This window comes from Oryctolagus cuniculus, chromosome 2, assembly GCF_964237555.1.
Source record: "Oryctolagus cuniculus chromosome 2, mOryCun1.1, whole genome shotgun sequence".
Taxonomy (NCBI): domain Eukaryota; kingdom Metazoa; phylum Chordata; class Mammalia; order Lagomorpha; family Leporidae; genus Oryctolagus; species Oryctolagus cuniculus.
In genome coordinates, this window is record NC_091433.1 from 30,418,706 (window position 1) to 30,436,422 (window position 17,717).

General features: G+C 39.5%; 1 protein-coding gene across 9 annotated transcripts in view; it reads right to left on the reverse strand.

The window, feature by feature from the left end:
• The window catches only part of ARAP2 (ArfGAP with RhoGAP domain, ankyrin repeat and PH domain 2), a 209,540-nt gene that overhangs the window by 139,950 nt on the left and 51,873 nt on the right, over window positions 1–17,717 (reverse strand). For all 9 annotated transcript variants that reach the window (XM_070069627.1, XM_070069629.1, XM_070069624.1 and 6 more), the window contains 2 exons: window positions 12,852–12,972; window positions 3,735–3,913 (listed from right to left, as the gene is read on the reverse strand). In XM_070069627.1, the coding sequence (XP_069925728.1) occupies window positions 3,735–3,913; window positions 12,852–12,972 (300 nt within the window). The remainder of the gene's footprint in view (window positions 1–3,734; window positions 3,914–12,851; window positions 12,973–17,717) is intronic.

Consider the following 17,717-nt stretch of genomic DNA (forward strand, 5'->3'; position numbering starts at 1 on the left):
TCAGTGACCTAGGTGGCAGGAACCCAAGTACTTGGGCCATCATCTGCTGCCTCTTCCTACACTAGTAGGGAGCTGGGTGGGAAGCAGAGCAGCTGAGACTCTAGCCAGTCCTCAGGCAGCGATGCAGGCATCCTTAGCAGCAGTTTAACCCATGTGGCACTATACCTGCCCCTTTTTCCTACTAAATGGCTATTTATTTATTTTTATCTACTTGAAAGGCATAACAACAGTGAGAGACTCTAAGAAACTTTTAGATGCAGCATCAAACTATTTTACTGTCATTTAGTATTTTTCCTAAAACACAGATTGGTTCTTTCACTGGCATAAAGCTCTCTGTAGTCAAAGGGAAGATACCTTACTAAAGACACTACCAGGTTCATAACACAACCTGTGCCACTCTGTGAGAACAACCAATGGATAACTCTCCTATGGAGAAAATGGTGTGTACCAGAATGTGAACACACACAAAACTGGAGTGGTGTGCCAGGAAGTGAACAAAGAAGACCTGCTTAATCCACTCAAGACAGCCAGGTCTTAAAGATCTGATTCAAGACCAAGCCTCTTGAAACCTGATTCCATATGAGATGAAGCAATGAAAAAACAAACAAACAAAAAAACACATATACAAGCAATAACATATAATTTTAAGTCACATTTATAGGCATGTTAATGCACAGAAAAGGAATTGAAATTGCCTACATCAAAAATATGTTTATGCATCAAAAAATAGGGGTCCAGTCTTAACATTTTGATATTTATATTCATTAGTTGTACACACAGAAGTGTTTCTGCACAATCTACAACTTCACCATCAACCACAAATGCCGGTCTTCTCTGACTTTTCCTCCTGGAAGACAAGACTTACATTCTTTTCAGTCACGTGGCATTTTCTGAGTGCCTGACATAGCATATGCTTATTGAATGTCCACAATGCAACTGCTAGGCACCTAAATTATTCAAGGAAGCAATTCTTAGGCTATTTATAAAAGTTCACAAGTCTGAAAAGTTCTTTCCAAACTAAATTTTCAAAAGGTAGATGGTTGGGGAGCAGTGGGTGAGACACCGCTTGAGGTGCCAGCATTCCATATCAAAGTGCCACCCCTAGTCCCAGCTGCTCCACTTCCTATCCAGCTCTCTGCCAATGAGCCTGGGAAAGCAGTGGAAGATGGCTCAAGTGCTTGGGTCCCCGCTATACACAGGGGTGATAGATGGGGCTCCTGCTCCTGGCTTCAGGTCTAACTACTGTGGACATTTGGACAGTGAACAAGTATACAGAGGTCTGTCTCTGATTCTCTTCTCTGTCACTCTGCCTTTGAAATAAATAAATTAATCTTAAAGAAAAAGGCAGATTGTTACAGTGGTTAGAAGTTAGGCGTATAGCCATCAAGTTCTGGTTTTAATTTCAAGTCTGCATAAAGTACTCTAATGCCAAATTCCCTTATCTTCACTTCCCTCCTCTATAAAACACAGATGAGAGTATCCCCCTAGGGAAGTTTAACAGGAACTGTTTATAAATTAAGTAAACCAGTGCCTATTACTCAACCAATGGTAATCATCACAATGCTTTTTATACTCTATCACTAATATTAAGGATATCATTCCATATCATCTTTTGCTAAGCCGAAAACTGTTAATAAACCTAGAGAAAACAAAATCAAACAATCTAGCTAATGTGAGCAACAAAGCTAATAATTTGAAGTCCCTCAGGCCTGTGCAAGTAAAAAAAATAAATAAATAACAAAATTGAACCTGTCAGTTAATCTGGCAGAGTTAACTTCCATACTGATACACACAAACAATGCATTTTTAATGTCCATTCCAGGAAAAGTTTTTTAATCATCTAACTTCACCGGCTGAAAATGTCCATACTTAGTCCATACACATTGTTAAGCTATGTATCACTCTTATTGAGGAATATGCTAACTGCCCAAGTTCTCAATTTACCCACAGTGCTCAACAATGCCTTCTACAGAAAACCAAAAAGAAATCTTGTCCAAAAGAATATAATGAATAAGTTCAGAGTGAAGTTCAGAGGACACCTTGGATAAAGATCTAAAAGGTAATTTTTAAACACTGTTCTGTTGATATCTCTATTTTTTTTTATGAAATGCCAGTCTTTATATTTCACCAAATTATTAACTCAATATAAAATATCATTAGATGAGTTCATCTTATGTCAGATATTCAAAATGTAACATTTAATTTGATAATTAGGAAGCACCTAGTATATTCTAAAAGATTAAAAACCAAGAACTTATTCCCTCAAACAGATAAAGACAGAAATCTCTTCTACACATTAAAAACCAAAGAAGTAGGAGAAAAGTTTACAGAATGAAATGAAACTAACAGGATCTCAGGGCTGGCGCTGTGGCGTAGCGGGTAAAGTTGCTGCCTGCAGTGCTGGCATCCCATATGGGCACCGGTTCAAGTCCCAGCTACTCTACTTCCGATGCAGCTCTCTGCTATGTCCTGGGAAAGCAGTGGAAGATGGCCAAAGTCCTTGGGCCCCTGCACCCATGTGGGAGACCCAGAAGAAGCTCCTGGCTTTGGATGGGCTCAGCTCCATCCGTTGCAGCCAACTGGAGAGTGAACCAGCAGATAGAAGACCTCTCCCTCTCTCTCTCTCTCTGTCTCTCATTCTCTCTCTGTGTAACTCTTTCAAATAAATAAATAAATCTTTAAAAAAAAATTGAAACAGGATCTGTAAAACTTCAACTTCCCAGTATTCTTAAAATATTTTAATTCTCTGCTAACATTTTTGAAATCAACCAAATGCAATAAACCACAAATTCAAGTATATTTATGTATATATGATATTGCAGGACTGTGTGCATGTACGCATTTGTACATACATATACACATGTGTGTATATATGTATACATATGTGTGGACATTTATATCTTATTTGTCTCTAACAAGTCATTTTTTACAAGCATCACATCTGCTCAGAAAAACAAACACACCAACAGAATTGGTAGACTCAAGCAAATATGCTACCTGTGCTCACTCTATAATTTTCATTGCAAAAATAAAAGCAGCACAGCAGGTGCAAAACATGGCCTCTTTCATCAACAGTACTAATGGCTAATTGGCTCTCAAATATTCCCTCATTTAGTTTTATAAGAGATCAACTAATGAATGCTTTTCAAAAGTTAATTTCAACAACTATATTTCCTTAGTCTCTTAAAAAGGCCACAATAGCATCATATTTGATATACACACTTTTTTTTAAAGATTTATTTATTTATTTGAGAAGCAGAGTTATAGACAGAAAGAAGGAGAGTCAGAGAGAAGGGTCTTCCATCTGCTGGTTCATTCCTCAAATGGCCACACTGGCTGGAGTTGGGCCAATCCAAAGCCAGAAGCTTTTCTGGGTCTCCCACATTGGTGCAGGGGCCAAAGCACTTGGGCCATCCTCTACTTCTTTCTCAAGCCATCAGTAGGGAGCTGGGTCAGAAATGGAGCAGCCAGGACTCAAACCAGCACTCACATGGGATGCCAGTGTCGCAGACAGATGCTTAACCTACTATGCCACAGTGCCAGCCCCCAGTCACTTCTCTAGTAGCATAGCGCTGACAAAATCCAACAAAAAGCACTCTTATTTGTTATATTTAATGGAAAACACAACACAAAAGACTATAAGCTATAAGTAAAAATACTAAAAATTCTAACAAAGTTTGTTCTGGTACAATAATCAGAGAACAACAATTTGCAATTACTGTAACAGAGCTTACCTGTTCATTTTTGCAAAGCCACACGCTGTTTCCCCTTAGCACAGTAAAAATTTTGGCTTTATACCCTCTCAATTCAAGATATCCACATTTCTCAGGTGCAGCAACCACTTGAGACTGTGAGGTAAGGGACTGTGTTTTCAGTGCATTTAACAGTATACTGATCCAGTCATTTCTCTCCTCTGAAAACAGGAAAAAAATATAATATTTATATTACATATAAATGGAAATGTCAACAAGGAATCTATTCTCTGCAATCGATCATTCACAGGTTCTTTTCCATACCAGGATCTAAATCTCAGTGTAAGCAACGATGGCCAAAGTCTGAGGGGAAAGGAATACCATTCAGTTGTACCATTAGTATCAGTGGCTTCTCCTAAGAGTCTATTAGAAATGCAAAGTCTCAGGCCCCTTTCAAGATCTGAGGAATCAGAATCTGCGTTAAAAAAAAAAAAAAAAAAAAAAAACAAAAACCTCCAGTTGATCTGTATCCATGTTAATATCTGAGAGGCACTCTTTTATAATAGTCATGAGATTAGATTATCTCTCTTAAACTCATATGGCAACTCAACAATTAACAGACTCTACTTGGCAATTTAGTTTCTCAAATATCCAGAAAATCTTACTCCCTATCAGGCACTTGGCACCTAATGTATTTGAGTATGCCTACTCTCACCACAGTAACCATCAATAGCATCTCTGTTGGCTAATTAAAACCTGGATTTCTACTCCTTCCACAAAAGCAAGTGACCTTCAAGTATGCACAACACACTGTATTATAGGCATAGGAATTTGATCTAGTCCCCAAAGAGCAATCAAAGCTTTAAGTCAAGTTAGAACTGAACACAGAGTCATATTATAAATGTCATACAAATGGCATCAAATAATATATGAATCAATTCAATCAAGGGAAGTGATTTGCTGAAGGTTAAATAGCAAGTTAGTATTAAAATAAGGAGAATCCCATGTTTTAACTCTCCCACAACTGTTCTTGGCACCATTATAAAAGAGGTATTTTATCAGCTCTTGAGGAGCAGAAATTAAAAAAAAAAAAAAAAAAAAAAAACTCATTCTGGGCGTGGGAAGATGAGCCAGGAACAAAGGCAGGGGAAACTGACCAACATGGAGATGAATCTATATATAATTCTTGAACTCACAAGAAAATGGAAGCAAATGTGGCTAATAAATCTATACTGCCTCCTTAAGGAATTTTGGCACAAAGAAGCCATGTCAGGATTCTTAACGAAGAGAATAGTGATTAATATAATCAAGACTATGACAAATATGCCAGACTGCAAGCTTTAAGATTAATAATAAAAGGGACTTAAAGTACAATGAAAATGGACAAATGAACATATGAAGGATCAAGACATTAAGAGGAGTAAAGAAGGAGCTGATGTATTGAATATGCTTGATGGTGTTCATTTAAAAAAAAGCTACTCTAAAGAAAAGGTAGCTTGACAGCATGCACTGGCCATAGGAGATAGGAGGATCCAATTAATCAACAAAACCGCCTCAGATTTCAGTGCCCCAGCATGACCATCTAGGCAGACTGATTGCAACATGTGAACAAAGATAACCCACATGAGAGAAGACACATGGAAGTGGATAAATGTTTAAGGTACAAGGAGAACTGGGCCTACAATGAGATGTTACTAACTATACGAAGCTGGAAGATGCCTACCAAAAAATACGGGAGAGGTGGTTATCAAGGCAAGAACAAACAAAACAATTTTTCTCAGGTGAGAAAAAATTTTAAAGACAGAAGGAGCAGTAAGAGGTAAACACAGTCTAAGCATGAAAAACTGGACAATTTCTCAGATCCTTCAGACAGGTCTACACAGGAGAACTTCATTGTGCAAAGAAATGCCTCTGTGTTAGACTTGCTCACATTCAAACATGAGTCCAGTTATTTTCACAAGTCTTAATTTTAAACTTCATTCTTGCTCCACTTCAATATTATTCACAACGGTTGGTTATATCTTTTACTGACCAAAGCCAAAGTATGTATTAAAAACTCATTCAAGAATGCTTTATGGCAAGTTTCATAATCCCAAGGAACTGGTGCAGGTTACCATATATCAGAAAGAAATATTTACCAAACTTCCTAGCACTGTTGCATATCATCAACTAGAAGATATGAAAATATTCAGGTAGCTAAGTCAATGTCAGCATGCAGCAGCTACTCTACTCTTTTATGTCTGCATAAACAAATCCAGGTGACACTATGATAATGAATTGCATTTTCAGTCACAGCAACAGACCTTCCACCTACCTTGGGTCTTACTTGTGATCACTACTTTCACACAAAATATCTCTGCTAAGTAATTGGTATATAAGGTTTTCATTTGTTGGCTTGTGTCAATTCACATAAATCACCGAGTTTGAAATGTAGTTCACAATTTAATGAACTGGGCCAAAGTGTTTGTGGGTTTCTGATTACCATGAGCATGTATCTCAGGTTCTCATGAAGTGATGTCAAACTGGTAACTATACCTGCTGGACATGGGCATATTGTGGTTGAATGGTTGCATCTCAACACAGCATTTCCTTAAACCCTAGAAGAATTACCTGGCTTCTGAGGGTTTCAGTCACTACCAAGAAGTAAACAGTTAGGAAGAAGAACTAGATTTACTAGTAACATCCAGTTTATGCTTAACTATCCAAGCCAATGCCAAGAGGAAGAAAGAAACAGACAATCCAAACACAATAAGACAGATTCAAAGAGTCATTTATATTAAGCTGTCTGATATGTGCATCCTCAGGCATGGGAAACATGCTTTGGTAAGTCACAAAGTTCAAAACCAAATCATGATTTCCTCTTGGATAAATGTCTTAGGCAAGGCAAGACACTATGCTAGCTTTCCTCTGCTCTTCACACTAAGACATTTCTATCCTCTGCAATAACAACTGCCTACTGCATGTCCACCCTGGTCTTGGACTGAGCTAAGTACTAACCCTTCTGAAAATGGGCTCTGACCTAAATGTACTTTTATTACAAGAATGGCATTCTGGATTGGGAGAAAAAAAAGGAGAGCAGAGGCCGGCACCGCGGCTCACTAGGCTAATCCTCTGCCTCGCGGCGCCAGCACACAGGGTTCTAGTCCCGGTTGGGGCGCCAGATTCCGTCCTGGTTGCCCCTCTTCCAGGCCAGCTCTCTGCTGTGGCCCGGGAGTGCAGTGGAGGATGGCCCAAGTACTTGGGCCCTGCACCCCATGGGAGACCAGGAGAAGCACCTGGCTCCTATCATCTGATCTGTGCGGTGCACCGGCCGCAGCGGCCATAGGAGGATGAACCAAGACCTTTCTCTCTGTCTCTCTCTCTCACTGTCCACTCTGCCTGTCCAAAAAAAAAAAAAAAAAAAAAAAAAAAAAAAAGGAGAGCAGAGGAGATACAGAGCTAAGTGCTTAAACTGCCAGCTTCTTGTGATTATGCTAGAATGTAAACAAAAGACAACAGCATTTTCGTCAAATTTCATACAGTTCTTGAGATTTTCAGGATTGCTAGATTATATTACAAGAATCAAAAAAGGAGGTTAAAAATAAACAGGAAGGGGAGAATATTTTCCAGACTAAGTAGTTTAGTGGTGGCCATATTCATTAGTAACAAAAGATTAATCATACTAGAAATTACTACATAAGGGCCATGTGAATCATCGAAAGCATAATTTAACAGTTTATCTGGCCATTATTTATGATATGACTACAGACCCCTCAATGTAACCCATGATTAATATCAGAGAAGGAAGCGTAACACACCAGTGCTGTTCTTCAAATTGACAGCCACTCATGCATACAAATATTTACTGAATGCCACTATGTTCCAGGACCAATTCTGATACCAGTAATGGGGCAATGAACAAGATATATGAAGCCCTTACTCTCCTGGTGTTTGCACTCTAGTGAAAGGAAGAATGCCATAAGAACTTAGCTACATACTATATTCACAGTGACAGGTGTAATGGGATAATATAAAGCACAAGAGGAGAGTATACTGAGTGCTATTTTATAGAAAGTTGTAGAAAAGACCTCATAAAGGGGAACGGTTAAGCAGAAGCCTCAAGGACATTCAAAAAATAGAGCAAGCCTGGAGGGTGGCCAGGAGAGGAGAATCCCAGAATGGCACACTTCACATATTCAATGAACAAGAGGCTCCTGCAGTTGAAAGGCAATGGATCAGGGAAAGCATGGAAGGAAATGAGGACAAAGACAACAGGGACACACCGTGGAGGGACTCTGGACATCATAAGCACTTTACTCTCAGTAAGATGGAAAGAATGTGGGCTTTTGAAGTGGACTAACATGATCTGACTTTCTTGTTGAATAATAGCTCTGACAACTGTACTGAAAATATGACTGTAGTCAATCAAGAGAAGTGATCAAAATAATTCAGATGGAAGTAACGGCTTGTAGGAGAGTGGAGATGTTGATAATTCATCAGCAACTATACGTATCTTCAAAGTTAAACTGACACGCTTTGCTGATATACCGGATATGAAATGTGACTGAGGGAAAAATTTCAAGAGAGACCCCACAGCTCCTGGCCTCAAAACCTGGGACTTCCACCTACTGAGATGAGGAACACTACAGGGGAGGAAGGTTTAGTGGAGAGAACAGTGCACAGGAATTTGGCTATATAAAGTCTGAGATGCTAAGTAGGTAGCTGAATACACAATTCTGGAATACAGGAAGAGGTCAGAGGTGGAGACACACACTTCAGACAAGTCACCTTAAAACCATAAGCTCTAGCAAGTTCCTGAAATACCTACGTCAGAAACTTCCAGAGCATCGTGATGAAGTCTACAAAGCAGACACTAATGATGAGCAAATCATCACTAAGTAGAGTCAGAAATTAAAGGGATAGTCAATGGCTCACATCCTGCTTCAAAAAACACTGAAGATTTCAAGAGAGGTTTAAGCTTGCTTGCCTAAGACAATGAAGGGGAATCTTCATGTCTCTTTCTGTTATCAGTATCAGAGCTGCCATTACAGGGCTGTACAATTCTATCTAAAAACAGAGTTCAAAGAATGGTACACTGGCCTATTTCCCAAGAGCCTAGAATCCCAGTAAGGTGTATGAAACTATGGAACCTACAGTTAAGAACCAGGATTGAAAATGGAAAGGGGAGACCCACTCCAAAGTGTTAAGCTTTATGCCAATTACAAAAACTGCTCACTTCAAACACCACCTGCTTTTTGAAGCAACTGAGCTCCCTGTGTGACCACTGGTGCCACATGGACAGAGACCAAATGGTACAATCACTAGCTAAGAGGATATTCAGACCAATTCCAACAGCTCTGCCTGAGATGAAGAGGGGTCAGACTCAATTTTCTTCTTAAGGGTCTTTTTCAAATGTTATTATTTCAACATAATTCACTTGGAACTATGAGAATAACTTTTATTAGGAGAACTGGTATCTTAGAGAAGTTTGGGGGAAGGCTTTGGGTATCTGGTGCAGAGGTGAAGACAATGCTTTCAAAGTCCCATCCCATATTGGACAGACTAGATTCGAGCCCAGGCTCTACTTCTAATTCCAGCTTTGTACTAACACACACTGGTAGGCAACAGGCAGTGGGTAAATCTCTAGGCTCCCTGTCATCCACATGGTAGACTAGGATTGAGTTCTGGTCTCCTGGCTTCAGTTAGGCCCAGACCTATCTAGCTGTTGTCAGTAACTAAGGAGCAAATCAGCAGACGGAAGATCAACCTCTGTCTGGCGATCTCTGCTTTTCTATGTCTCTCTGCCTGAAAAATTTTTTTAAATTAAAAATGATTAAGGAAAACTTGTGGAGAAAACATGACACAGTGCAATCCTATCTTAACCATGACAGTAGGTGATGAGCAATTCAGGAAGACATTGGTCTCAGGAAAGACAAAGGGACATGGTTGTATATAAGTCATTCAAAACCTTTCCACCAAAAATGTAGAATTTATCTCTGTTAGGGTACCAAACCACTCTTGTTTTTATTCTATACTGTGATTCTTTTTCTTCATTAGATTGAAACAAATTTAAGTTACCATCATATTTATCAAGCCACTATTATTGATTTCCCAATCCCAACAAAATAAAAATAATCTACTATTTGTGTACTTGGAAGGAAGATCACTTAATATATTTAACACATAACAACACCTTGTTGATATGTTCCATACTAAATATAAAGACACATATACTTAACATACACAAATACATACACACATACCTCTATACACACTTAACTAAAAAATGCATTATTATGGAAAAAAAGTTTCTAATCAAATTAACTTTTTCAGCAATTCCGTGTGGAAGCAGCCTGTTTCAATGAAGTTGCATTTCCACAGTCTCAAAAATTAAAGACTGGTGGCTTATTTTAACAAATAAATTTTTAACAAAGTTGGTGAAATTGTTATACTAAGTTTTCAACATAATAATGAACTATATGCCACAGAAAATTTATTGGTCAGTTGTAATGACACACCCTTAAAATGTTGTGGGTGGGCTGATATAAACTTCAATGTGTCTAACCTTTAAAGCCCAAGTAAGTATGGTTAAACAGATTTTCACACAAGTTGGAAGCCTTTTTCAGTATGTCTGAATTACAATGCAGGCCATGTGGCTTACATGAAATTCACTGTGAGAAGCCAAGGCAATGGGCTGAGCACCTCAAAGAAAGAGGCAGTCACTTTTCAGGTCAGCAGAACCAAAGTCCAAGGAAAGACCACCACGACGGTCAGTCAAGAGAGGCGACCACCATGTGTTTCCAGAAATGCAGAAACAGAGAGAAACTGTAATATCAAAAGGAAAAAGAGAGACCTACACTCTGTATCACAGCTGTGGACAACTTTCTGAATTTCAGCCAATGACAGGAGAGGTGACTCCTCACAAAGCCAACTATAGGCAAAACGCTCAAGGACAGGAATTGGCCAACTTTCTATTAAGGGCCAGAGAATAAATATCTGGGGCTCTATTGACCATTTGACCATTATCTCTCCTACAGCCATGTGATGCTGCCTGAGGCACCAAAGCTGCCAAGAATCAACCTGGAAAGGAGGTGAGGGAGAGTGTTGTACTCTGAGACCAGGTCTAAAAAACAAGCAGCAGACACATTCAGGTTGCAGGCTAAGGTGTTGTGCCCCCTGCTTGAGGGATACAGCTTTCAACATTCCTTTTAAATACCAAGACAAATAGGAAATTTTTCTTTTATATAATACATATGTAATATATGGGGCAGGGGCTTTAAAAAGTTCATGGAAAATGCATATTAAGCTTTATCCCAATTTTCCACCAGCTTTTATGAGCACTCTCATAGACATAGCTAAGTATCCCAATGTAACAGTTTATTGTAAGTGAACACTTTGATGTTTTAAAGTGTATGGCTTTGAAGGTTTCTTTAGTTAAACCACTAGCTTTATCTCACAAATGGGTAGTAATCCACACTGAAAAAAACTGCTCCAGTATACGGGGCAGCTGGGCCATATTTATTTATAAGCAATAATGGAAATTTCCTAGTATTAGCTAATACTTACTGAATGCTTTCTATTTGCCATGTAACTGAACTATGTCCTAGTCATCTAGAAGTTTATAAAAAAAGACATTGTTGCCCCATAATAGTCAACAGTGTAATAGCTTCCAACTAGTGGTAAACACTGTTATCTGTATAACGGGATATTGTAATACTACCTATCTATCTGATAAGATCACTGTGAAAATTACAATTTTAGCAGTGTCTAGCACATTTCATGTAAGCTTTTGACATTATTATTATTCAAATAATTAAGCACCAATAAATACTTTTAAAATCAAGCTTCAGGGTGCACTGTTGTGATCCAGTGTGTTAAGCCATGGCCTACAACACAGGTATCCCAAGTCCAAGTGTCAGTTCTAGTCCCTGCTGCTCTGCTTCCAATTCAGCTTCCTGCTAATGCAACTGGGAAGACGGTGGAAGATGGCCCAAGTGCTTGGGGCCCTGCCACAGATATGAGTTATCCAGAAGTAAATTCTCAGTCCTGGCTTTGACCTTGCACAGCACCTGGTGTTGTGGCCTTTTAGAGGAGTGAACCAGCAGATGGACAATTTCTCTCTGTCACTTTCAAATAAAATAAATCTTTTTAAAAAATTGAGTTTAGGGCCGGCGCCGCGGCTCACTAGGCTAATCCTCCGCCTTGCGGCGCCGGCACACCGGGTTCTAGTCCCAGTCGGGGAACCGGATTCTGTCCCGGTTGCCCCTCTTCCAGGCCAGCTCTCTGCTGTGGCCAGGGAGTGCAGTGGAGGATGGCCCAAGTACTTGGGCCCTGCACCCCATGGGAGACCAGGAGAAGTACCTGGCTCTTGCCATCGGATCAGCGTGGTGCGCCGGCCGTGGCGCACTGGCCGTGGCGGCCACTGGAGAGTGAACCAACGGCAAAAAGGAAGACCTTTCTCTCTGTCTCTCTCTCTCACTGTCCACTCTGCCTGTCCAAAAAAAAAAAAAAAAAAAAAAAAAAAAAAAAAAAAAAAAAAAAAAAAAAATTGAGTTTAATTACACAGCTATACTAAAATAACAGTAGTTTTTAAAATGAAATCCAATTCTTCAACTAAGGAGAGATGACCTTACCCACTTTATTTAAAATTAGGGAGGCTCACAATGACCCATCATGATAAACAAGTAAAACAAACAAGAGAGAACTGTTAACTGCCCTGACTTCTCCAACCCTTGCCAAACAAAACGGAGAAAAGGATTCCTCTGTGCTTCAATCCAGAAGACACATGCCATCTTTAGATCATTTTTTACCACTAAGAAACCTATAGCAAAAGATACAGGTAAAAAGAATTCAAGAAAAATAAAAGGCATTCCAAATATCTATAATTACTCTGCCTGAGCATTTAGCTAAAGTCAGACATAAACTTCCACGGAAATTGTTTAACCATTAGGAAAAATATTGCATACCTAATAACTATTTTGCATATAAGACTAGAAATTCAATGGTAAGTTACATGAGAGCAGAGATCTTTGGTACTTCTCATCGATGTATAAGCAGAACTTAGAAGGGTCCTGGCACCTAAGGGTTTCTTGACATTTTCTAATTTAACAGGTTTCTCAATCTGACTGGTAAGAAATTAACATATTTGGGTACATTTATAGGAAGAAGAAATAATTTTACCTTCTTTTTCTACTCTAAAAACAAAAGTTCTTTGTGTTGTAACAACTTCAAATTTGTTGTCTCCTTGAACTCGTACTGTTGATATGGCAGAAAGGGGAATTATTCCCTTTGAATACATCTCCTGTGTTGGTTAGAGAAAAAAGATAAAGACAACACATTAAAATGAACTTCTTGATCTTATCAAAAATGGAATAGTATTTAAAAGTCCTTCTCTTTCCCAATTTCAATCTAAATTTAAAAAATCATGTACAAATACTATGTACCCTTATTACATTGTTTTAGTAGAAAGGAAGGACTATTAAATGCCCCCTTTAAGTGAGATGTGTTTTCAATTGTTTCCAACTGCAATTAAATAGCAAAGAATCAAATACAAACAATCCTACTATACCAGAGGTATTCAGTTCCAAAGAACAGCAACAAATCCTTTAAGACAAGCTGGTCAAAATGATTTTATGGTGTTTGCAGGCATCTGCTGGCCACAGCAGGTACTGTAACTGAACTTCAAAAATACTGCTACTCTACTCATATACTGAGAACAAAACCAGACATAAGAAACTGGATTTTTATCAATTAACCATATTACACAATGCTCTGGGAGTGAGGATTTTAATCTCACTCTCACGCTGTGTCACTTTACTTTCTGTTTCTCAATGCTTAAAGAGTAAAAAAAAAGATTTGCCTGCTAGTAATTGGTATATACATGACAATTTTGCTCAAAAGCACATTTAAAGATTTTAATCATTTTTTTCAATCTGAGTTCTCTTGGACCCTAGCCAGTCATTGGGCATGATGATCAGCACAGAGTTTTACTCACTTATTAAAGGTTTAATATTTACTGAGCCTTGGATTGAAAAGAAAATTTGGAGTCCTTACACTTTCAAAGAGCCTTAGAATGAAAACCCAGCTAACGTGATGAGAGAAAAGTTCAAAACTCAGAACAAACTAACAGATAAGGGAATACAAAGGCACAGATTTTCAATTCTGCTAAAAGAGCTGAGAAAGTATTTTTGTTTTTGTTTGTTCAGCTTTGTTTTTACAAAGTGACATTTGAGCCTAACTTAAGAAACATTAACCAAATAAAAAAGCAGGTAGGGCTCATTCTGGTAGGGAGCTCTACATAATGGAAGTGTCAAGCAGGCAAATTTGAGAACAGCAATGTAGTGTCAAAAGAGATGAAGCTGAAATTATACAGCAAGACCACAACATGGGGGCCAGCACTGTGGCACAGTGGGCTAAGCTGCTGTATGCAAAGTCGGCATCCCATATGAGTACTAGGTCAAGCCAGGTCATGTTTTGGCTGTTCCAGTTCTGATCTAGCTGCCTAGTAAAAGCAGCAGAAGATGGCCCAAGCACATGGGCCCTTTCCACCCGTGTGGGAGAGCCAGATGGAGTTCCATGCTCCTGGCTTCAGCCAGGCCTAGTCCCAGCTGTTGTAGCCATTTTGGGGAGTGAGCCAGCAGATGGGAGATCTTTGTCTCTCGCCACATTTCCCTCTCCCTCTCTGTCACTCTGCCTTTCAAATAAATAAATAAATCTTAAAAATAATAAAATCACAATACAGAAGTTCTTGAACATGAGAAGAATCTGGATACATGCTTAAGCTGTTTCTTCTCTTTCGTTCCACAATATATCCATGCTGGTTCCAAGTATCTAAAATAAACAGTCAGTAGCAGAATCTGCTAAGTCACTCCACAGAGAGATCAAGTACCAAGTTCACATTCCTACCCTCTGTAAACTCCCGCCTCAGCATGGGGACAGTCATTGTCATCAACATGGCACCCCACTAGGAGGATCATCCTCCTTTGAGAGTTGAGGAGACACAAGACAGACTACATCATCCTGGTATTCTCTCTCAGTTCTCCAAGAGTTTCTTGTCTTTCACTGGCTTGCTCCAATCTCCTAACCCTGACTTTACGCATCCATCCAAATCCTATTAAATATTCAATGATATCTTAAATACCAATGCCATGGAGGCCTGAAGGCTTTTCAATGTCTTCCCATGCAGCCAAAAGTGAATGCGATATCTGAATAGTGATTTTAAAAAAAATTAACGAGCACCCTCATAGAAAAGGGAAAAGGATGTCAAAAAATAAACACTTAGATAATAACCTGTTTCTTCTACTTAGTTTCCATTATTTCTGTTGCACCTTCTCTACACAAAGTCTTTTTTTCTCATTATTTCCAACTACCAGCTTTATGAAGAAAAACTGAAATCTCTCCCCTCTTTCATTATCTACCCATTTCACTCGACACCACGCTCAAACTTCAACTCATCCACAGTGTATGTAACTCCGTTAAGCATCTCAAACTGAAAAACAGATTTCCTTCTACACAAGGCCATTTAAACATCTCTCTTCTAGACAATCAATGTGAAACAGGATGCGATACCTTTTAGAGGTGCTGATGTTTTGCGCCACGTGGCTTGGACTCTCCTGCATCTGCAATGTCCTTTCTTCCCCATGACACCCTGATTCTGAATTCCAGTCACACTGGCCTTCTTGAGGTCCCCTGAACATGGCATGCTTCTGTCCAAACCAATGCTCCTGCACGCACTGCTTGCTCAGCAGGGAAAGTTCTCCGCACTCATCATCATACAGTTACTGCCTCCTCATCCCTCTCACTTCAGCATGAATACACCCTCCTCAGCAAAGCCTCGGCAACCAGTCTCTTCTCTTTGGTCCCCATCCTGACCCTGGCAAGTAATCCTAATTTAGGCTGAGAGCAACCTGTACTTTTCCTTTAGAGCAATTACTAATTATAATTTTTTTTTTGACAGGCAGAGTGGACAGTGAGAGAGAGAGACAGAGAGAAAGGTCTTCCTTTGCCGTTGGTTCACCCTCCAATGGCCGCCGCGGCCAGCGCGCTGCAGCCGGCGCACCGCGCTGATCCGATGGCAGGAGCCAGGTACTTATCCTGGTCTCCCATGGGGTGCAGGGCCCAAGCACCTGGGCCATCCTCCACTGCACTCCCTGGCCACAGCAGAGAGCTAGCCTGGAAGAGGGGCAACCGGGACAGAATCCGGCGCCCCGACCGGGACTAGAACCCGGTGTGCCGGCGCCGCTAGGCGGAGGATTAGCCTAGTGAGCCGCGGCGCCGGCTACTAATTATAATTTAAGTGTTTTTTATATTTATCTGTGTGGTTATTTGGTCAATATCATCTCACCAAATAGCCTTTGAGGTATTTATCTATGGAAATATTTTCTGAATGAATGAATCCCATGTCCAGTCAATCACAATTAGACCAAACCCTGATGACTCACTTTTAATATTTTGAAATTTATTATCACTTCTAGTGAATCTATACAAGGCCTACAACCTGGCTATATCGCTAATGCCTGGCTAATTGCAACACTGTCTTGACTTGCTTCTCGACTCTCAGCTTGTTTTCCTTCTAAAATTCCATGCATACGGTTGTTCAGATATCAGAACACTGGAAAAAATTAGAAAAAGATACATATTCATGGAGGAGGATCCTGACATTTGCACATGATCTTGACAGAAATGAGTTGGGGGGCTGAAAGAACACGGAGGCGAAAATATAGGGAAAGAGCTGCTCAAGTTTCCCACAGTGCATACCCAGACACTGTTACAAAGAAATGTGACACGACTAGCTTCACAAAGGAAGCTCTATGAATGCAAGAATGATAAAATGGCAATATGATCAGTAAGTCCTTTAGGAATTGAGAAGAAGGAGAGAACTTCACCCCACTGTCAGGCAACGTAAGAACATAAGGAGGCAGGAGCAGCCAGAGCATTTTTCACGACAGGGTCAGGACCTCTCTGCTCTAAGTCTGCGGTGGCTGAGATCAAATGGTAGAAAATTCAGAATATCCAAACACATCTACACTTTATCCCCTGGGTGATCTGTCTCTGAATTTTAGCCTGCCTAAGAATGTGAGGAGACTACAAAACGCAACCCTAGAGAGATAATTAACTATTTATTGAATAAATGTTACCCTTAACCCATTTTCCAACAGAGAAAAATCAAGCCAGCACTATATGAAAAAAAAAAAAACAGCAATATAATAAAAGTGGATTATTTTTTCACTAGATCTCTTTAAAATTACTGCGGGGGAGGGAGGCCTTAGAAAACAAAAAGCAATAATAAAAAAAAAAGGGTGAGAACTTTCCACATTGTGACTGAAACACATTTCAGAAGGGCCTCATATAAAACCAAAGTGCCTGGCGTCAAGCCCTGGCTCCAGTTCCAGTTCCAGCTTTCTGCTAATGCATAGCCTGGAGGCTGCAGAAGATGGTTTAGGGATGTAGGTGCTTGCTGCCCAAGCTGGAGACCCAGAAAGAGTTCCTGACTTCTGGCATTGGCTGGGCCCAACTCTGCCATTATGTCCATTTGGGGATTGAAATAGATGATGGAAGATCTCTGTCAGTTTTTCTCTCTCTCTCTCTTCCCCTCTCTTTCTTCCTATAAAACACACTTCAAAAATTATAAATGCCTATAACACTGATAACATAGTTAATAAATAAATACTTCTTGTGGAGTAATGAAAAAAAACAGATTCCCCAGAAGTAATTATATATGCATGTGTATGTGTGTGTGTGTGTGTGTGTGTGTATGAATGAATGAATAAGACAAGCTAAATACCCTGTCACTTTAAACTCAGGAAGTAGTATTTTCTTAAATAGCTCATTTTTATTCTATTATGAGATTCCAAGACAATCTCATCATTTTCAACAATACAGAGTTGATTTTCTATTTTTCTTGTAACAACACAAGATAAAGACAATATAGAAAAAAATACTCAAATAACAACAAGCTCAAAATGCCTGTGTGTTTCGGAGTGTGAAAGTTTCCTTAAAGAGAGACATTTTAAAGAATCCCTTGAGCCTATACCACACAGATATCTA